We start from the raw sequence: 23,862 nt of genomic DNA, 5'->3' as shown, positions 1-23,862 counted from the left end.
TTTGAGGTGCTACAATAAACATTGCCCTACAAAGCAACTATTGTCAAAAAGACATGTTGATAAGAGAGCAGAGGTCACATCCAGAGGGGAGGGTGGGTTTTGTTCTCCCACCCCCCCCCCCCCCCTTTTTATTTGCTTTTTTTTTTTGAGGCCCTTACTATCTTTTAAGTCAAATATGTGGATATTGAACCTGCTGCATTAGTTGAAACATAAATAAACATTCATCTTGGTAACTGAAAGGCAAGGTATTATGAATCTCTTTGTGAATTAATCAAGTAATTGCCCAGCTATAGAAGGGTGCAGAATTGACTTTAAAACACGATTTAATTATACTACCTTCCACCTACTAAAAATGACATCAGACATTTCTCTTTCAATAAAGAAATTTAACTCAACAAGTGTTCTACTTGTCTGTAAAGTACTTTTCCTGTCTTTGAACAGCCAACTCTCTTGTTTTGCTAGCAGGTTTGCCAGAAAGCATTCTGCCTCAGTGTTAGAGAGGCCCTAGATAGCAGCTAGTTACTCCAATTCAGAAAGGTACTGAGAAAACAAAGCTGTTGGACTCCACTTGAAAATATACCAAAGGAGGTTTGATTCTGTATGTGCCAAGCCATCCATATGCAATGATATACACGCTAATACTTGGGGTATTAGTTAAAAAGATTTGATCTGGGTGGATCAACTGAGAAGAATGATCTAAAAGATGTATGGCAACAGTTGGAAATTATTCACTTGCAAAGAAAAAAAGGTAAAAGCTCATGAAAAAAAAAAAAAAAGCTGCCTTCTTTAAAACAAAAGAAACAACAACAAAAAACAACAGTGCTTTATCCTGTATTTATTGGTGTCCTTCAAAACTAACTAGAGAGCAAAGAGGAAAACTTTGTTGTCCTCTGTTTCACCTTGCAAAACAGAAAATTATCCATTACCCTGTTACATATGTACTTTATTTCTCTTTTAACAAGTTTTTGCAGAATGACAGGATGGTTGAGGTTGGAAGGAACCTCTGGATGCTATCTGGGGGGACAAACCTCTGCTCAAATGGGAACACCTAGAGCAGATTGCCTAGGACCACGTCCAGGTGTCCAAGGAGGGAGATTCCACAAACTCTCTGGGCAACATGTTCCTGTGCTTTGTCACACGCACAGTGAAGTGCTTCCTGATGTTTAGATGGAACCTCTTGGGTTCCAGTGTTTGCCCACTGCATCTTGTCCTCACACTAGACACCACTGAAAAGAGCATGTTTCTGTCTTGCTTGCATCCTCTCTTCAGGTATTTATGAAAATTGCTGAGATCCCCCCCAAGCTTTCTCCTTCACTAAGCTAAAAAGTCTGAGCACTCCCAGCTTTTCCTGATAGGAGATCTGCTCCAGTCCCTTCACCATTGTTTTAGGAGAGTAGTAGATATTTTAAAGGTACCTTTTTATGAAACAGCCTGCTGATAGAAACTAAGTGTTCCTAATGCTCTGGCAACATACCAAACACTTCCTTAATTCAGTGAAGAATTGAAATATTAATTTATTATGCATTTAACAAGACAGGAAACTATACTCTATTTTACTATACTACTATTTTTGGTGTAAGAAAATTACAATATCAGCAAGACAAGGGTTTCTATGCTACACAAAAATGCAGACAAATGCATGCTACTATGGTACCATAAATGTACATTCTCATTTTGTCTAAGGTATGTATTGAATTGCAGATAAAAACATCTAGATGAAAAGCATTCTTTCAGAATTGCTGAAAGGAAACTCAGTCAGTAGTATAGGCCTATCTGCTATACCGTCTGTTACATCATTCACAGCAGACATTTCTAGAATAAAATTAATAACATTGCATTTTAATGCAAATATGATTCTAGTATTTTAAATATCTACGTATAAATACGCGTGTATGTGTATGTAACATATACACATAAAAGTACACGCATATGTACGCGCAATATACACAGAATTGCAATGGGTGGTATACTACAAATGATGCACAGTATTTACTTTGATTTTAAAAGTTTGTTAGTGTTTACACATATGGGCTTATTACTCTGGTCTGGAAGAAATATATACAGTCAATTTTCAGCTTTTAATTTAATTTCCTTAGCATGCAACTAACCAGCACAAATATTTAAACACTGTTGAGATCAAAAATTAGCATCTCAAATACCAATAAAAAAAATCAAGAAGGTCACTTCAGATATAATGAAGATTACTTCTATTAATATACTTTTTAGTCTATATTTTAAGTATTAGTATATAATACTAATAGCATATAATAGTATTTTATTTGAACTGACAGAAATTAACTGTATGGAAAAAAACCCACTACTTTGACTGAAGTGACCAGAAAAGTTTTGGAAACAACTAATGATAAAATAATAACATGAAGCAATAGAACTAAATAAAATAAATATGCCAGTGCTTTTAGAACCATTTTCCACAGGTCATATCAGTAGACAAGGCCCCAAAACATCTTCTCCCCATTAGAAATACCCTTCTGAAATTAAGATTTCTTTACCTGCACATAAAGAAAAATACTGACTTCAAAACTGTGTGTCTATCTATATAGATAGGTGTAGGTATTATAGAAATAGTTCTCTGCTACACTTGCAGCACTTTTATTTCGACTGCATTACCATTTCGAATATTCCAAATCAAATCAAATCAACTGATCTTTCTTACTGAGGGATTTACTGGTTTGAAAGTCAAAGACTTACGTCATCCATAAAATCAATCAATGAGGATGAAGAGGAGGAAAAGGAATCCTATTTTAATGAAAACAGCAGAAAAAAAAAAAAGGAGACAGAAAAAAGAGCAAGATGAAGAAAGCTGTTCAGCGCAAATAAAAGTGCAAAAATAAAGAACTGAAATAAATAGTGCCAATAACAGTTACCTAAGTAATTTTCATTAATTGCCTATCATAGACAATTAATCAATAAACTACCCATATAAAATGAATTTTTTTCCAGCATTAAAACACAATGACACAATAAAACCATATTCCTATACTCCAACAGGATTTTTATATTAAAAGTAACTTGTAAGAGAAATAGTTAAAAAAGGAAATCAAAAATGGTATTAATTGTGAAGACTTCATGAGACAACAATGGACAAATGAATACAAAATGAAAAGTAAGTACATTTTGGAAGATCAGTAACATGTGGGATGTCTTTGATAGCTAAATGTGATGACCTTGTACATGCATCAGAAAAAAACTAGTGCAAATTTTAGACCAACGTATAACTACTGAGGTAGTACCTTGTCCTCATGAATTTAGTTTGACCAATATTTCACCCCAGCTGTTCTTTTGAAAGAAAAGTGGTGGATTGCTTACTGTTGATTAAAATAGAAGATATGAAATGTACAGTACTGTTTCAATTTTTCTCCTCTAAGTTTTCTACCTAAACTTCTCTTTTATCTAAAAGTAACAAAGTAATTAAACAGATTTATTTTTTAAATATATAGGATCTGTGGAGATGAGACAAACAGCAATTATCTGAATTCTACAACCCTGTGAATGAAAATGAACAAGAGATGAACACAACCTAATAAATATACAGCACCAACATTTTCATGGATTATTTACCTATTTTCTCGCATTTTTACCAAACTAGTCTTCATATTTCTTAGCAGTCCTCTGAACACAAACTAAGGCCATTTGAATACCTCTGCTTTATATGTTTGCTACAAAATTGGGAAAATTTCTGCATTCAAGATTATAGAGAGAATTCACTTTGATTACAAGTGTTCAAAGAAGAAAGCCAGCACCTCAGATGACAAGCAATATTCACATATTGTTATACACAGATCTCTATGGGGCAATATGATTACAAACAATAACAAACTATCAGCAAATATGCATACAATCTGCATAAAATAGCAACAGTAAAAAGTTTTATTGACTAACTGAGAAAGAAAATAGCTGCACACTTACTTCAAATTGATCCAGAGCAGAGGTAGGCGCATTCAAAAATGCCAAGAAAGAATTCTGTGAGTCTTGGTGCTTTACACCTAGAAAACAGCAGCAGGTTTTTAAGCTACAGAAAAATGACCTCTTCGTGGAGGACCTTTGCCTTGCTGAATTCGGGCTTTGGGTATCCACCCAATCCACCTCCATTTCTTTTCAATGAGCTGTCACTTTTGGTCTGTTTTCCAGAGTAAGATTTTTTAAAAATAGATATACACCCACTAAAGCAAGAAGCAAATGTTTAATGAACCATTTCTAAGCTAGGATGTGTGTGGAGTGAATCGAACAAGAAAACATAGTGCATGTGTGTATTACGCAGAAGGAACAAGTTTCTAATGTGCTTATGTCTATTTGCAACATGTACTGAATGACACACAGGCTTAAATACTAATGCAGCAGGTGTCATCCCTACTCTACCCACACACTACAGTCAACCGTGACAAGATGGTAGACAACAGCAAATAGTAAATTTCCACAAAAAACATACAAAACATACTATTTGGAGAACATACTGAATTTGCAGATAATACGGGTTTCTTGACATACATGTATACTCTATACCTACATAAATACACTGAAATCCTACAAAAAGACTAAAAAAAATCTCAAATTACCTGCTATTTTCATTTTTGTTGATCTTTTTCCCCACCCCTCCCAGGTTTAAAAATATACTTATCAGAAGAAGGGATGCATGTGATGATCTAAATTATCTTATATACATGGATTTGCACACATGGGAAATTACTCTATCACAGTACACTGAGGGCAGCTGAAGACCCTACACAAATCGTGATTCAGACATCAGTATGTGTCTTCTTAAAAGGGAGAATCAAGTCCAAAGATAATAAGGACTAAGGTATATTTATAGCAAAATATTTGAATAATTACAGTAGAAGTCATTTACTTCTGAAAAAGCTTAATTATTAACTTTTTATTAATACTTTTTTTTAAAAAAAGAAAAAAAATAAATGTTTATCTCTATTTCCACAAAAATAATAATGTATTAATACTAGAAAAAATACAAGGTAAAATATTAATTATGAATTTTTAATAGATTGTTTAACGGGAAGGTAGATTTCAGAAGCAGAGGAACCATGCAAAATTATTTAAGATAGCTAAAGAGTCTAAAAATAAAAGCTAACCATGACAAAGCACTATTGTTTCAGAAAGATGCTATCAAAAGTTCCTCTCCAAGCACTCAGAAGTATAATCTGTTATCAGCGCTAAGCATTGAGATGAACAAATAACAATTCCTTAAGGTTTATTTGCTAATCAGCACCAGTGATTTTTGAGTATTTTGTATAGGCTTGTATTATTTTTACCAGTCAACCAGCACTTGCATGCCTAACTATATAAGATGAATGTTATCTGCAATACATTATTGACTGACATGCCATTAGGTTGCAAAGGCTGAACAATATTTTAAATCTCTACGCAACAATTGTTGTCAGGGCTTTGAATTTTTTTCTGAAGTTCAAGCAATTCCCTATAAAAATTAGATAATTCCATTTGGCCTGAAAAATTCCTTACTCCCATGTGACTCACAAGATACAAGTATGAAAGATACTATGTAACACGTAAAGAATCAGCCAAATCATTAATCTTTCCTCATTTTTTTTTTCATTTCAGATTTACTATAATATTTCTTCTCCCAGCAACTATGCAAAATACTGTTAAGGCAGATGTTATTAGAGAGGTAACGTTAGGCAGAAATCGCAGACAACTCTCTTACAGCCACAGCAAAACAAACATGACCACACTGTTCACGACATGGTTAAAAAGCCAATCAATGACCAGAAGCCAATGAATGAACTGCAGAGTGCCTCTGCAGTTGTATCCCCTCTTACGGGTTCAAAAGATTCATAAATGGAGAACACTGAAGAACACAACACTGAAGTTTAAATACCTTCACCCATAAATGAAGGAGAAAAAAAAATCGTACTTCCAGCAGTTTTCTGGCAGTAAGTTACCATGCACATGCAAAATAAAAATAATACAGATCCAACCCAGATAATACTTTACTTTTTCAAGTATATCAACAAAATGGATACATATGAGAAGTGCAAATGCAACTGCTGTGGATACATCTCATCGTGCAACAGGTGTGCTCACATATTATATACCAAAACCACTTGGTATCGTATTTTACTTGCAAGTTGACACTTAATTGATAAGATATACCCACCAATGTGAAATATGTTCTTATTTATTTGGATATCATTTGCCATACCCTTTTCTGATCTAAGCTCTTCTGTCTCCTTTTTCAGCCTTTCAATATCTGTCAGCAGTTCCAAGTTCTTCTTCTCAGATTCTTGCAATTTACTTCAAAAGAATACAAACAAAAAAACTATGTAAATATTGAGAACCCATGATACAAGTCACTCGTTTTTTGTCCAGCTTTTCATACAATTTGGACTACTGCCCAGTTAAAAATCAATGCCCAGAAAGCTGCATGATGTCATCAAATGCAAAAATAAATTCAGAAACCTGTTTGGACCTGTTTAGTACGGTATCTTAAAAAAGAACAAGCATTAACTACCCTTGTTTACCCACTAGGTAGGCTCATGTCTCTAATTTATGAGTAACTTTTTGAGCCTGCATCTTATGCTCAAGAAAAAAAAGACCACGTGTATTTTTAAATTACAAATTGATTTTTTTTAATTTGTTAATTCATAGTGCCTGTGATACTGGCAGATTTTGTAGAACTGGTTTTCCTCTCAGTTATTTTACAGTTAGTTGTTTCAGTGCTTTTTGATTCGCAGCAGATAGGTAACACTACTATGCATTTCTACAGCACTTCTCATCCTTGCCTATCAAAAAAACACCAGTTCTCTGTTCGTAGAGGAACTACACTACTGCCTATCATCATGTTACCTGGTGTGAAGGTAACATTTCCCATTTGAGGTGGACAGGGCATTCATTCCCCCTTCACAGATAACATACTTGAATCTCAACCCTGTCCAACTGATTTCCCAAAGCTCCAAAACATGTGAGTGCCCCTCAAATATGACAGAGAAATCCTTCATTTTGCTTGTATTTGAAATTCTTACATCGCATGCTATCCCTTCTCTGCTTGGGGCAGTTTCCATACCTTGTATTGTCCTTCTACATGCTCAGACACTGCAAGGCTGACAGAATTGCTACTACAAAAATCATTCTTGTAGAGAAAACAGTGAGAGGAACAGAACGGGTATGAATCTAAGAGAAGGCTCAGAATTCCTGCTTTAGCTTGAGTACCTAATTCAACCTACAGCAACTCAGACGACTTGCATGCACTACATCTCTAGCCCGGTGAGATTCATAATTTGTAAATGTAACTACCATCACATCACAGTGCAGTTCTTCTCATGGCAAAGTCACATATACTTTAGTTTAAATCAAATTACAACATATCACAGAAACTATGCAATTAGTATGTTATTTTTTACTTCATATTCTTGCATTTTATCTATAAAACGTCTTTACTTAATATAATTAATACCTTGTAGCAGGGATCAGAACCACTGCTAAAGAAATTCAAGCCTTCTTTTTAGCAGAACTTAGCTGCAACTGTTAGCAGCAGTGCAAGCTTATTCTTAAACACTCTTTAAACATGGGATTCTCTTGAAGGCACAGAAAATCTCATGTTCTGTCTTTGATTTCTGTCCGAACAAGCAAAGAAACAACAGGTGCCAGCTTCAATAGTGAATGCCTATGAAGAAGGCTTGTGCCACTAAATCTGTGTTCACAGGATTCCAAGAGATTTCCTTAGTACTAGTTCTTAGGCACTCCTGAAGTAGATTTGAAAGTAGAGACTTAGAAATGAAATGTCCTGCTACGGCTAGACAAATACAGCTTCTAAATAGCTTCTTCAGCTATTCACCCTCCTCAAAACAGATTTTGTAATTTAAGTTTAAAAAAAAAAAGAAAAAAAAAGAAGAGATCTGAAGAATGAACAAAAGCATTCATAACTTCCCACAAGCACATCTTGTTGCTGTGCAAATCAATATGAAATAATTGCACTTTGTCCGATAAACCACTACAGCTACTAATACCATGGTAAAGAATACATTCTAAGATAGAAAAACAAATTCTGTTTGCATTTGAATTTTTCATCATGACTAGGAGAGATTCCATTATTAAAGAGAAGGTATCCCCTCAAAGTCTTCAGGATTCCAAATCTTCAAAGGAAGTATTCAGCTGCTCACACAATAAACACAGATACAGTCTTTTGTTCACATTTGGATAAAAGAAACTGGCATATCATTCATTATCAAATTTTGATAGACAAGATAATTAAAGTCATGATTTGATGACACTCTCTGGAAGGTATCAAAGTAAATTTCCATTACAACAATTCAGTCTTACCACTCTGTAGAGATACAGGAAGCTTTGACTTTATTCAACTCATCCTGAATAGCCTGTTTGGCTCGGATTTCAGCATCAAGAGCCGACTGTAGTTCCAACCTTGCAGACATATCTAACTTTGCAAAGCGGCGCATCTTCCAGGGCATATCCTAGTTAAAAAAAGCAATAAAAAAAGGGGAGAAGGAAGAGTAAGAGGAGAGAAGGCAGAAAACAAGGAATGTATCTAACTTCAACAATTATGTTTCTCAGTCTATTATATCTCTGTCTATTTAGTCTCTAAATACTAGAGAGTACTCTTATGATTTTTACTCTCAAGTAACAAATAGGCAAGGAGAATGTCTTACACTGTCAGTCTCAAAATCATAGAGACTTTGTGAATTCTACTTTTGATGTGCCTCAATTCAAATGACAATCAAAAGGACAAAGAACATTCAAAGGACATTCAGAAGGGAAAGACTTCAAGGTTTCCATGACGTCAAGTATACATTTCCTTCAACAGACTAATATAAGATTATAAAGAAGCTACTTCAATAATATCAGAGATAAAAATCCCATTATGAAGATACTACTGCTTTAATAAATGATAAAAAATAAATTTGGCATTCAGTTATTCAGAAGGGAAGCTCTAAGAAAGTTTAAATTCTGACTAATACTGCCTCTATAGACAAATTATCATTGCAGCTGAAACTATTATTTTTTTTTTAATTTTACTTTTTTAAAGAAAAAACAACAAAATCTAACATGAAATTAGACTCTTACTGTAGCTCTTGCACCCAAGCTGGAGTTCCTCAGGGCCTCTAGTTCTTCTGTCATTTTAGAGGCCAAGGCTTGAAGATAACCTCGAGCATCTTTTTCATCACTTACCCTAGACAATTACATTAGAAGAAAAAAATGTTTTAACCAAGCAATCTAAGAACAAACAAAATTCTCTTCAATGACACAACAACCAGAAACAGAAAAAAGAAGAGAAAGCAAAAATCATAAAATATAAGGAAATGGGGGAAAAAAACAATACACCACAAAACGAAGTCTACCATTAATTAATATGAATAACACAATGTTTCAGCAAAGATTTACAGATAGTAGCCAGAAGGCAAGACAGAAAGCACCCACTCGCAACTGCCATGGGCTTGGAAGAAAGAGAAGAGCTTCACCACAGCAAAAGCTATGGGCTAAACATCTACAGGTTGCAGTTACTTCTCGGTGTGTGCTTAAGATTTATTTAGGGATGATTGCTTTAATACAGAGGAGGCAAAGATAATGAGCACTTGACACACAACTCTCAACCAACATGAAAAAGTAAACAATTAGGTATGCTTTGGGCTTTATTTTCTTTGTCGCCTGCTTACAATTTAGTTCAAGTAAGAAGGTAAGGGTAAGGAGGAGGCCTAGGGAAAAACAGAACAAAACAAGACCAAAACGTTCTGACTTTAATAAAGTCAGTAAGAGTTTTAATATGAATGAATCAGTATTCTTCCCCCAAGCTATACCAAAACTCAATGGAAGCAGCATATCAGCTTTTGTTCATTTTGGATGTACTATATTTTCAATTCTTTATGTAACACATTTTGACAACCAGGTAAGATGACCATGTCTATACGAACCACTAAAAGTTTAAAAGTGGGAAAAGGTGCAAGAAACAGCATAAGATGCTTTGGCAACCAAGGGGAATGCATAGTGAAATGGACGGGAAAAAGAAAATGGAGTTTAAATAGCAACAGAAAGACTGCAAGGCTTTCAAGGTGAGAAGGGAAGTAATTTTTACAAAAATGTATGCCAAGTTCAAGAATACTCCTCAGATTATTAAAAACAGTAAGTATAAATGGTACAATTTAAAGCTGAGATACCATTTTGTTGTCCACTAGGTGGCAACATTCTCCCAGTACGGAGATTGATCAAATATGAACCCCGGAGTTCTTGGAGTCTTTTGATTTGTTACTGTTTTGCTGTTGGTTTTCTAGCTTTTAAATAGTTGTGTGTGTTTTTTTTTTTTTTTCCTTTTTTTTTTTTTTTCCCCTGTTGGTTTTCAAAGCTTTTAAATATCTGCCATCATAACACTATGCTTAAAGATTCCAACTTAATTTCCACCCCCACAATCAATTAAAACAAACAAACCAAAGAACCCCCTGCTTCCCCAAACATTCTCAACACTTCACTCTGCTCTCAAACCCTTAAGTTTCCCCCTGCCCTTCTGAATTTCTGTTTAATAGCTAATTAACCTCTGATTATTCCTACTTCAAACACAATGCGTGTAACAAATATTCAGGTTTCCTTCAGTTGAACTTCCTGAGAATTTCTGCTAGTTGTTCAATGTATCATCATACTCCAGATCACTTTCACAATTTGTATATGCTTTCTTCTGAAAGCAAGCAGGTTTCAAAAGCCAAATAACTACTTTGGGGCTTTTTAATGTTTGATTTTATGCATTTATTTATTCTTACCTTTTTATTTTTTAAATGAAATCAGTAATTCAGATAAAGTCAACCACACTGCATTTGGTGGAATGAGACCTAGTCAACAAGGGTTTTCATTCATTATTTTATTCATTAACTGAATATTCTGGGTAACATTAATCACAGTTTCTGCACTAAGCTGATTCTAATGTCTACTAATGTTCATTATAATAATAATGACCACTCTAATGATTGGGTAATCCAGCTATGATTTTGCAAATTCTCACGTACACGCTCAATATATAGAATTATTAATTTGAGCTAGCCATCTAAGATTCCTTTTCAATTGGTGGAGAGAAAAATTACCTTCTATAGCACTAGTCATGGGATTACCTACCTTATGACTTCTAAAACTAGGTTACATAAATCCCTCCCAGAGAGGGTAGTAAGTTAAGATTCTTGCCAAGAACTCTGGGAATCAAGAGCAAGATTTCTGTCGACCTCCTTTTGGTAACAGATCAGAAATACAGTGCCATGGCTATTTAAAAGATTCCTTTTTAAAGTGACTGTGTTAATCTCAGATGCAATGAATTTCTTTCCCAACTCCCATAGGAAAATATAGAGCTGACTAAAAAATCTTCAATATTTCTTATTCTTGTCAAAGAATGATGAATGATTTGGGTAATGTAAGTATGCCGATACGACACCTCCCCTTAAGGCTGAATGATCTGTGTGAGTCTTATTGCTACCACATTCAAATTTGAAATGCAAGCAAAACTAAAGCTTTTCTGTTAAGAAATTGGCTGTATTTATGGTGTCTTGGGATAACAGCAAACACAAAAAGGGGTTTGTACATTTGCCATTACGAAGATGCAAAAGAGGACAGTAAGAATGCATGGAAAGGCTAAGGGGAACATTACAGGCCATTGAAGTTACTTGCATGCTATAAAATCTAAAGAAAAAAAAATTAGAAAGGCCAAAGAAGTTATGAAGACAGCAACAATCCTAACCACAAAAAATGTGGACTCAAAAGTGTGGCACATTTCCTGAGGGATTTATTAGATGGCAAGGCACTCAACGGAAGTGAATAACTCCTAGGGCTTGTGTTACTTAAAACAGGGCTAGAACAAATCCTTTGAATTATCACTGGGAGATGAGCAAACTTTTTACCAGAACAGTAGGCAAAAAATATTTTGAGAGGTGGAAAGTATGCACCCAAAACACATATTTTAATTTAATCCTAAATGAAAACCTGCTAGTTTTGGAGATGGAGCCTGGAAGTTCTACCGTGCTTTGTTATGTCCAAAGCTAACTGGAAAGCAGCGGGAAAACTTAAGGGAGATGAGGGAAAGAGCGGGATCCTCCCTCTCTACTCAGCGCTGGTGAGGTCACTCCTGGAGTACTGTGTCCAGTTCTGGGCTCCCCAGTACAAGAGGGACATGGGGCTACTGGAGTGAGGCGAGAGGAGGGCTACTGAGATGGCAGCACAGCCAGGGGACTGGAACAGGTCATACACGGAGAGGCTGCGAGAACTAGGCCTGTTTAGCTGGGGGAAGAGAAGACAGAGGGGACCTTATCGACATGGCTAAATATCTGCAGGGATGGTGTCAAGACAATGGGGCCAGGATCATCAGTGGGACCCAGCTTGTTGCTGGGTCAAGAGGCACCGGGCACAAACCAAAGCACAGGAAGTTCAGGCTGAATATGAGAGGGCACTTCTTTACTGGGAGGGTGACAGAGCTCTGGCACAAGCTGCCCAGAGAGGTTGTCTCCTGCTCTGGAGATAATCCAAACCCGCCTGGATGCCATCCCGTGCAACATGGTGTAGGTGACCCTGCCTGGGTCCCCCAGATGAGCTCCAGAGGTCCCGTCCAACCTCAACCATTCTGTGGTTCAGTGAAAACATTCTGTTTTCATACCAAAGATGCAGACAGGTATGGATTTAAATTGCATGTTCTTCCAAGGAAAACAGACCTGTGGCTGATTAAATATGATCTTTTTTTTTTTTTTTAGACTTCTTTCTTTTAAAATGTTTCCAATTATAATGGGTGTTTAAAATTATTCACATAGCACCCCAAGTTCCACAGCACAAAATCCCCAGATAAGGACCCATTTTGGTACACAGTGGTGAATTCTAAGGCTAGCAGATGGACATTAACAGATTATCTGGGTAACGCATGGGAGATCTAAACACAGAAAGAAATGTGAGCAACTATATGGCCTCACAATGCTGAAAAAAAATAATATATGCAGAGAGAAATATGAAGGGAAAATTGAGATATGTACAGTAATTAAAAACTGAAACCAAATCAGAACTTTTAATCTCCTTAATGTTTGCCCGTAGTATTTCTTTTTTTCCTTTTTAAACCTCTTTCCCCTCCCCCCAAATGATGTCTGATACATGCAAGATGCCTTATCATTTATCTAAACCAATTCAGCAGTACATCTTCAAATATTAAACTCTCTCATAAATTGGAGAAGGGACTTTCTGAGTAGGCAGTTGGTACATTTTTATATCATGTCAAGTAAAATAATCCACATTTAATGCTGGCTTGTCTTCTTCCACAACTCTAAATTTTTATGAATGCTTTCACATGTAAATCTGAAACAAGATTTACAGACAAGCATTTTTTTAAAAGCAATATGCAATGCAATATAACAAACTTATGTCTCTTCTAACCTTGATTTTTTTCTAAAGAAAATATTTCTGATCAGCTACAAATACACCACCCATTAAAAACAGCTTTAGTAAATATATGTATTTTTACTTCTCTGATGCAGGCAGTCTACTAAGAGTTGTATGAGATGTGGTTTAAAAGGAATATGCACAATTGGACCCTTAATTTTTTTTTTTTAACCTCTGCAATGAATTCACTGTCTTGAGATGTTATTAACTTCATGACACAGATTGGAGGTACATAATTTTATGCAACAGGAAGTTTTACACACTTCCAGAAACCCAGAGAACAGCCTTCTTTCTGGTTATGTATCACACGGTTGTATTCAGAAACCAAACTTTCTATTTAGACAACAAAATTATATTGACCATATAACAACTAACAATCTAGTTTTCATTAAAACAAGTATTTCCCATTTTTGCTTTGACATGTCAAGTTAGTTATTTAGTTGAGACAGATAAAACGAGAAAGAACATTAGTAAATCAAAAAAAAGATGATTATATGGTGATGAAGTCTTCAGAGAGGAGACTGATCTTTACAAAAAATATCTGGATACAAACTGTTCTCGTAGGTGCTAAACACTAGACGGAGCCATAAAAAGGAGGGGGAAGGAAAACATGAATGGAGGGGAAAAATGAAAGCCGTCTATAAAAAGCAATCTTATCCTTTTGATAGTTTCAACTTGTTCTTTTTCCCTTCATTTATTAGAACTGAAGACAGAAGACTTTATAAACATAAAATCATTATTTAACAGAAATATTAAAAAACCCACCACTTGACTGGCATTGGGATAGTCTCAAACCTTCTGCCTTGCTGCCTTATAAAAAATCACATAAAAGTACTATATTTGTTTCACTCTGCCACATGCCAAGCAGATGAAGGAAATTAATGCCGAGACACAAATACTCTCAAGTCACTGCTTTTCCCAGGCTTGTTCCTCCTTGGAGGCGTGAGCTCAGCAGCACATGATTCATTTCAGCATTCTTCCAAAGCCACAAGCCACACCCAATGGCTATGATTCTTTTGCACTTAAATAGTTGTGTTTGCAGAGACACTTTCGCTCTTAAGGAGGAACCAATTTTCCAGATATGGATATTATTAAAATCTCATGCAAAAATACAGCAGAATCCTGCCTGGATGGTGTGCAAATTTCACTTAAGCACTTGCAAATCCAAAAACTCAGCAATAGCCCTACCACATACTGAGTACTCACCACTGGATGATCTCAGTGATTTGGGCCTCCCAGTGGGCCACAGACTCCTTTTTATCAGCTAGGTCTCTCATCTCTTCTTCCAGCTGCCGGTTATTCATACTCAGCCTCTCAAACATGGTGGTGAGCTGAATGAGAAATTTAGGAACTTGTTAAATGTATAAGCTACTGTGACTCCATCACATTATGAACTCAGAGCCATGCGTTCCCTCTCCCATTTCATACATCTGCTTTAAAAATATTTAATGCCCATTATAATGAACACCATACAACAATAAAAGCCAGAATCGTTTCTCTGGTATGACCTCAACTGTACTGAAAGGTCTGTTTAAGAACTGAAACTTCATTTTTGCTCTAACAAACACATTAGTTTCTAGAGAATTACTCTCCAAAAACCCATACAACTCTTAGACAGTTTCTGTTTTGCACCATATAGATTGGGAATACTCTCTATATGAAAAAGCCAAACAAGGGCACAAAAATAGTTACAGCTGAGATAAAGCTGCTCTCTCTCTTGTTTAGTAACCATGGAGAATGAGAGGCTTAACAGATACAACCACAAGTCAGTCCTGAGGTTCTCGAGGTATTTTACATTCCTTTATTTTTCATTTCACTCACATGTAGACATGGAAATTGAAATGAAATGCAAATCTCTACGTACAAAATGGAATACCTAGCTATTAACCTTACTCACATTTACACAGCTGTCACTCATACATGCACCTTCTGCAAGACAAAAGCCACAGCTAATCTGATTGGGTATGGGGAACTAAACCTTCATTATGCTAAATAATTATTCACAAAATCAAACTGGAACCAGACATCAGATTGACTTTATAGAAAGGCCTGCTGAGGAGAATGAATCTCACATAAAAGGTTTCTTTTAGCATTGAAATACATTAACAAAAATCATGAAAAAATAACATTTTTTAATCTATGCTGCTCTTTTATGCTCCTAATATTACTCTGCTGCATATTTACCATTCAGTGGACTTATGATTTAAATATGCCAGTTGTTTAAATGTCACTTTACAAGACAAATACAAAGCTAACCAAATTTAAAGAAAAAAAGAACATGCAAAAAGACTATCAAAATGACTAGTCTCTTGCTGTTCTTCGACTAGACCTACATATAGGCATATGTGTTACACTGCTCACACTGGTATTAAAATACACTTTAATTTGAACACTGACATGCAAACATCCTTGCTTTGAAGAACACTGTACTTTCATCATATTTTTAGATTTTTTTTTGCATTAAAGAAAGAACAGGCAAGTTTAGCAAGACTTGACTCATCCAAAATGAACTTGAAAAACCTCTCAAAATGAACAAGAGGTAACCAAAATGTATGAAACATAAATATTTATATATGAAACATAAATATTCCTTGCTCAATAGTCTTCAATTAAATTGTCTTATCCTTTATATTTTTTTTAAAATATCTCAGAGTAACAATCTCAGCAAGCAGGAGGGGCCCTGTTATTTCACACTAATTGACATGCAAATATACTCTATGTAATCACATCATTAACTATATATTTTTATATTTGGGTTACACAAGCAAGTAATAACTTTGTTTGGGGGGGGGATTAAGATATTGTTTAATATTAAATCTTAGCTAACTGTAAAACCATGTAACTAAATTCGTACCCAAATACACCGATATATCCATATATAATATATATACAAATATATATCCACATATATAAAAATATCTATCCACACATTCTGAAATTCAGATGCATGTAGATACTCTCTATTCAAATCAAGCGTTAATCACAACTTTTGGTGTAATATTAATTTCTGCTACGAGATACTAATAATCAATACAGTTTTACATTGACAGATTTGTACACAGCATACATGAGTTGTAAACTCAGGACACAACTAATCCGCACTTACTTTATCAAGTTCATTTGAAAGTTTTTTGTTTTCCTCTGTTAGAAGAATCTTTTCTCTTTCATACTTCTGTTTGAACTCTGTTTCAAATTCTTCTCTTTCACTTTGGCTAAGAAGTAAAACGAAGTAGAATTAGAAAGTTTCCTTTCTTAAATTCACCATACTCTACTTACAAACATACACGCAGATCAACACACAGTAGCTGAAAGTAGAATATTACAATGATAATACCTGATCCTATTAAAACTAAGACCACAACGTGTTACACTACCATTTTAGGACTATAAGACAGTCTTTGATTTTATCATCAGAGTTATCTTTCCTTCAGTACAGTATTAACAGAGCTCCACTGAGCTATCATTTATCAATCCTCTTGCACATATTTTAATATTTAATGAATCTCTCAAACACTGAGCAGCTGTAATTCAGCAGATTGAAGTCTGTGTCAATATTCTGAGACATTCAGGGTAAATTCTCTGAAAGCTCACAGAAATGTTATTTTAATTTACAGATCTCCACAGTTCCAGGTTTCACACAACGACATGCAAAAACAACTGCGTATGAAAACAGAATATACAGAACTTAAATTAGGGGAGTTGGGGCTGAGTCACCGATGAGGAAAACTTACATGGGCAGTAAACTTCAAACAATGTTTGAATCAGCCTGATGTCACATATGAAGAGTTAATTCAGGTATTATGTATTTACTACCAACAAGAAGTGAACAGATAACTTTTACATTCCTAATATAACAAGATTCTCGTCTAGATTAGGACCATTCTTTTGGAAAAACATTTTCAAATAGCTGTTGCCCCCAGCCCTTCCTTTCTCTTGTGGTGTCACTCAGTACAGAAGAACCCCTGATTGAATTTTTTCAACTTCGATTTTGCACAACGAACATGAGAACCTACAATTAAGTAAAACTGCTTGGCAAAACAACACTGTAGTTTCCTTAAAGAGGTGTACTGCAACATTGTAGACATGTAAGTCCCATCTCAAATCTACGCTTTTGAGACTTGCTACATTTGTGAGGCTTCAGGAAGATGATGTTGTAGCATCTCGTAATCACTGTGACCGATAATGAGTACAAAGTTCATCAGTAGGTTAATGGAACTGTACTATAAATGCCACGGGTAGAGAAAATATCCATTCAATAAACATCTCTGTCCAACATTAAAAGGTTTGAAAAAGTGCTCAGTAGAAAAAGGTTAACACTGTAAAACACAGTGGAAACTGTGCCTTGAATATTGCAATTGCTTTTCTTGATAGCAATCAGAATTTTATGCTGTGGAATAAAAAAATTACAACCTCACCAATTTTCCTGAGATGTAGAACTAGTACAAGTCTGGCAAATTGCAAGAACACCCTTAAAAGCAGAGAGGCATCAGTGGTTACAGTGAACCCAGTTAAGAGAAATGCTGGTTTGAATTTCCTATTTCTAATTTGAAATTCATTTAGTGCCTCAACCACTCTTTGAAATCCAGTACAACATGTTAGACTCATGGTGAAATCCTACGTTGCTAGGCATCCTTTGAAACATAACCACATCCTAGCAAAGTAAAATACTATCATTACTGTTTAAACACTAAGTTTGAAATTCACCACCACTTCTTTTCTATATCAGTAGATTCCCTGCATATGATGAGCAGTCTAGGAAAAAGGCAGGAAAAGATTAAAGCATTGGCTGTCAGGGGAATTAACAAGTCTTGCTTCTTTTTGCAAGGCAGAGATTCAAAACTAATTTCTCAGACAGCAGATCAAACTAATTTTTAATTAATTTTAGTTCTTTTATTTAGCTTTTTTATATTTATGTTTTTGTTCAGCATTTTTTCTTCTGTATTTGTATAAAACTTGTTCTTTTAAGGCTCTAAGGCTCAAAGCAGTCAAAAATGATGGTGGATTACAGAAAGGAGCCCAACGTATTTGGAACTTTCTGCATTTTGAATTCTTAATTCAGCTGATTGTCACTAATCCAGGAAGTCAGATTGCTCCAGTATAATACACAGAGATGACAAATTTTAAACAGATGAGAATGTGGATATAATCTTTCATACCAAAATACCAACTAAGCAAACCACTGAACTATGTCAGACTACATATGCATACCTTGAACAGCCAAGAACATCAAAAAAACACATTTGCTTTGAAGCTGGGCATCCTCCTCTCCCATCAAGCTTTTTCTCTCATCTAAAATTTAGCTATGTATCCACTCCTGAAGTTTAAGAAATCATACGTGATCCAGATTTCTTTTTATTGGTTAAAAAAATATAATCACAAACCACATGCAAGCAATGTGAAATACAGCTGTATTATGGTATCACTTTGTCACTCCAGCTCTTTACAGGAGAACAAGTTGTACAAAGTGGAGAAATATTTTACCTTACTGCTTTGAAACCAAGTAAACCAGACTTGAAACAAACAGCAGCCCTCAGGCTTCTTCATATAACAGATTTTTAAAAGAAAAGATTGTTTTATAAAACTCGCTTCTTTAGAAATGTATCATTAATTGACAGGCTAAAAAGAAATTCTGCAAATGTGATTTATTTTTCACTTTAGGTTTCCTGCAACTTCTTCCGAAATATTTCATAATGGCAATTCTAAAAAAAATAAATAAATGTTGTACAACAGATCACTGGCCTCATGTTCTGTCCCTACATCTCCAATTTTAGTAGCATGCAGTTTATTGGAATTTTAGCAAAGGATACGAAGGGGTAGTTACTCTCACTTGAACACTCGTGTTGTTGCAATAACAAATAAGGAAGCTTAAATTTGAAGGAAACAAACAAAAAATCAATTTTTTAAATAAAAAGAAACCACCAGCATGGAAGTTAAAAAAGGTTCATATAGAGAATTGATTTTGACCAAGCCCTTATTGACCCTTGCTTAGAATAACATACGTAATTTACTCTATGCTATATCCCTTGTAAAGCAATACAACCGTATCCTTTTAATATGCACTAAAGGTTATTTTTAGACTACTAAATACACTTCAACCCCATGGCCACTCCAAGCTTATGGTTTAAATAATTCTACTTATTTCACCATAAAGACTCCAGGTGCTTCCTTTTCAACACTTCCACTGAACACCTCTGTATTGGTAAACTCACAAAAAGCTTTGTTTTTCTGCTTAGAAGAGCTAAAAGCAATACGTGCATGGGGAAACAAAAAACATCAGTGTTCTCTTAGAAAAAAAATCCAAACATGAATCAAGTAGCAATTCTTCCATTCAATGTTCAAGCTTCCCTTCTAAATTCCAGAACTACTACAGATGTCAATCTGTAGCATACCTTGAACAGAGAACTTCTACATTTCCGGAGTCCTAATATTTGCAATGAGATTCTGCCTATCTGTGTCACAAAACACAGTTCTTCAACTTCAAAGACAAATTCTTCAAGCCTTCATTAATCACTCGTCATATACTTAGACAACCAAGTTGGTATGATGCTTAAGCCCTTCCCACTGAGGGTCAAATGTCAGATTCTGGTTATGTGCTCTGCTCATGTTTTACAGTTTTTCCTTATACCAACATCTGAAATACATGGTTACATCAGCATTCATTTCAGATTTTGATTCAGTCCCATTTTTTATTTACAAAGAGAAGCTAGATGAAAGAAGGTTTATGAATAGCTAGTATGAAGCAGATTGGCATTGTTAGGCCATCTGTCATTTCACTAGATGGACATCTAGTTCTAACCTCTGCAGCTGTACGTAAGAATGGTTCTGATGAAACAAGTTTTTGAACCAGTTGGAGTTTGGAAGCTTGATCTTTAAGAACAGTTTAGCCTGAAGAAAGAAGTACTAACGATTCTTTCTTGATTATTCCTCCTTTTGAGACACTAATGAACTGACATATCATTAAAGAGTATCATCCTATCACCTTTATTTATTATAAGACAGCGTAGCCTTTCGTCTATTTATAACTCATAGATCAGCAAAACGGTTAAGTTGTGATAAAAAGAAAACATGCTGCTGATGCAAGTTTTACATCTCAATCTAAAACAAAGCAGGAAACTGCTGTATTAATATCTCCAGTCTACAAGTAACAGCTATACTCCATGAAGAAACAGTCCATGCACTGCATTCTAGGATATATGATCTACTTTCCAATGGTAACAGTTTACCAGAAAAACAGTGTTTTCCAACTCTATTTGCATAAGCTTTTTTGAAAACCTCTTCTATTTAGTACTTACATCCAAGGCTTGGCTATATATATATATATATATATAGTTACATTTATATGTATATATGGCAATATATATTGGCTAAGCTTCCGGTAGGAACCTCTCCTTCGTGATTTTTCTAATATCCCATCTTACTGCAGCAGGAAAAAGAAGCATCCTTTTTTTTTTTTTTTTTTTTTTTTAAATCTATAAAGCACTCTCAATTGTTATGAATGAAATTGATGAACACATTCAAGCTATGACTATTACTATCTTCAATACTACACTATCCAATGGAAAAACTCATTTTTATTGATGAATGCCTCAAGAAACATTGTCAAGGCCAGTTTTAAGTTTCACCACACGGGAGACGAAAAAGCAATTCACTGACAAAATTACTGTGTCAAAAGAGATGAAGCAACTTATGCCTACAGGAGTCTGATGACTGATGTTAACACTGGATAGAACCCAGCGTGGATTAGCCACAGTCCACAGTAACTGACTGTTCCTGTGCTGGCAGAAATGTAAGCAATAGTTGATTTCTAACACATTCGCTTTGCATCAAAGGATGAAAAGAGGAAACAGAAAAAAAACATCAAGAAAATATTTTAAATTGCAACATAAATATCAGAGGTCAATTTACACTGCGCTGCTATTCTGCAGCTACAGACCTTGGAACCATCAAACAGTGCCAGAATTCTGGTGCAAAAATAACTGTTTCAATACAGGGTTGTGGATTTTTTTTTTCATTATTATTTTTGTTTGCAAAGGTGACTTTACTTTCAACCATGGCATTTGCTCAGCCAAAATCCACCTGTCTGCACTACAATTAAGGAATTCACAGTGGGTCTGGAAACATACCGTGAGTCTTAAAAATACATATTCAGCTTAAAGGTAAATTCCATAAAATACTCACCTTTCTCTTCTGGTTTTCTCTAACTTGTCTTTCAAAATCATGATCTCCTTCTTGAGGGCCAGCTGCTGGCTCTCTGCATCCCGTAGTTCTTTCTTCAGACTTTTTATCTCATTAGCATGCATTATTTCACGTTTAGATAGTTCTTCTTCATAGAAAACACTTTTCTTTTCCAGGTCTGCCTTTAATTTAGTGATCTCTTGCTGGTATTCTATATAGCTTACAGCAGGTGAGCGACCAACCTGTTTTTGCTAAAACAAACAGCTCCAAGTTAGCATTCAAGAATGCTGAAAGCAATGGTCAGCAGCAACTCAATATTCTTAAGTCTATGTTTAGAAAACATCATATTACAGACTTCAGGTAAAAACATAAATCTAATTTTTTCTGAAAATGTGTTAACCACAAATCTGAATTGTACTCTTTTATCATTTTGTGATTTAAATGCAGTAATAGTTTTCACAATATTGAAAAATTGATCTTAATTTTAAACACCTCATGCTGCATTCTGACTCCCCTTACATGCAGTCAGAAAATGACCAGAGAATTAAAAGACTTTCATGCTCCCACTCATACAGTTGACAGCTTGACTTTGGACTATGATATATAGTCAATATACTTCAAAGCCCAAATAATTTGTGGAAAAACTATATAAAGGCAAGCAGAAGCTAAATTTAAGGCTAAATTCTAGTTACAAAGATTATATGGATACCATCAGTGAGGAAAAACTGACCTATTTTACTTAAACTGACCACTTACATCATCATACTGGATTAACAGGAAAACAAGCTTTAAACAGTAAGAGTAATTTAATTACTTTACTTTTCACAGCTACAGCTGCATAGCTGCATCAAATGCTGCACTCACTAAAGACCATGTCCTGCCAAAAGCCAAGTATGGAAATACATTTTAATGTAAATACATGAATAACCTGGTTAGATTTTTCTTCCTATTTTTAATATGGAATTAAATGTAGTCTAAATAAGTAAATAAAATACCTTAATAAAAAGACTGTGCTTCAAGAAGTACAGATAACTGAAAAACCTACTTCCTTAGGGCAATGCACCTTTAGGAGGATCTCACAGATCTAAGATATTTCGTTAATACTTCTATTTTTACCATAGATAACCAAGGCCTTGCATAGTTTCTTTTGCTTATGTATGAACAGGCTTTAAGAGCTAAATGTCATTGTAGAACATTCTGATGATTTGAGTTACTACCACGATGTATTCTGCAAGAAAAACGAGCCTTGCTGTTCATGTCAGCATTACAGTGTAAAACCCCTAAATGTAAAAGCCAGATACATGCTGCTATCTCATCGTTTTCTGTAACTCCATCTCACACACACCAAAAAAAAAAAAAAAAAAAAAAAAAGGAATAAAATCCTGCTGTTAGGATGCAGAATTGTAGATCAGAGGGAAAAAAGCACCATACTACGTAGAGATTGGTTTGGGAGGGAAGGGGGAAAGTAAGAATTTCCCTTTGTGCACAGGTAGTTAATTACTTAACTTGTTCATTACTGCCCAACATGATGAATTGCCTACACATACACTGCAGTGGAGCATGTGAAAAGCTTCTTTGCAACGCCATGATTTTAATGTGTTGGTTTTTTTTCATATTTTGTTTCATAACTAAAAATTGCAGAATCACAGAGAATCACAGAACCATCTAGGCTGGAAGAGACCTCAAGATCACCGAGTCCAACCTCTGACCTAACACTAACAGTCCTCCACTAAACCATATCCCTAAGCTCTACATCTAAACGTCTTTTAAAGACCTCCAGGGATGGTGACTCCACCACTTCCCTGGGCAGCCCATTCCAATGCCTAACAATTCTCTCGGTAAAGAAGTTCTTCCTAATATCCGACCTAAAATATCCCTGGCGCAACTTTAGCCCATTCCCCCTTGTCCTGTCACCAGGCACGTGGGAGAACAGACCAACCCCCACCTTGCTACAGCCTCCTTTAAGGTACCTGTAGAGAGCAATAAGGTCGCCCCTGAGCCTCCTTTTCTCCAGGCTGAACAATCCTAGCTCCCTCAGCCACCAGGAATGTTTCCAAGAGCTCTTTCTTGAGTTGTATTTGTCAGTCCCAAATCGGTAGTACGTAGCACGAGGTTAGATTATTCTTCCACTAATAACCATACGTTTTAGCTACAATGAAGCTCCTCTGACACCCTTGTACATAACATCACAACTTTCCATGACCCAAAGCATACACACTGTATTGTGAAATGTTGGTAAGAAAGCTACAATTCCACTTGCCTATTCTGATAATGCTACCTTGTTGTTACTAATCAGCTTAC

The 23,862-nt window shown here is 35.4% G+C and overlaps 1 protein-coding gene across 5 annotated transcripts in view; it reads right to left on the bottom strand.

Moving 5' to 3' along the window:
• Positions 1–23,862, bottom strand: part of CDC42BPA (CDC42 binding protein kinase alpha) — a 150,023-nt gene that overhangs the window by 35,088 nt on the left and 91,073 nt on the right. For 4 of the 5 annotated variants that reach the window (XM_084284371.1, XM_084284372.1, XM_084284374.1 and 1 more), the window contains 8 exons: positions 21,565–21,812; positions 16,493–16,598; positions 14,593–14,717; positions 9,067–9,172; positions 8,308–8,456; positions 6,191–6,282; positions 3,928–4,004; positions 2,710–2,757 (listed from right to left, as the gene is read on the bottom strand). In XM_084284371.1, coding sequence (XP_084140497.1) covers positions 2,710–2,757; positions 3,928–4,004; positions 6,191–6,282; positions 8,308–8,456; positions 9,067–9,172; positions 14,593–14,717; positions 16,493–16,598; positions 21,565–21,812 — 951 coding nt within the window. The remainder of the gene's footprint in view (positions 1–2,709; positions 2,758–3,927; positions 4,005–6,190; positions 6,283–8,307; positions 8,457–9,066; positions 9,173–14,592; positions 14,718–16,492; positions 16,599–21,564; positions 21,813–23,862) is intronic. The other variant, XM_084284373.1, reaches the window with a different exon arrangement.

The sequence above is a fragment of the Netta rufina genome, assembly GCF_964035555.1.
Source record: "Netta rufina genome assembly, chromosome: 3".
In the NCBI taxonomy this organism is placed as follows: Eukaryota; Metazoa; Chordata; class Aves; order Anseriformes; family Anatidae; genus Netta; species Netta rufina.
This window is presented reverse-complemented; position numbering and strand designations above follow the sequence as displayed.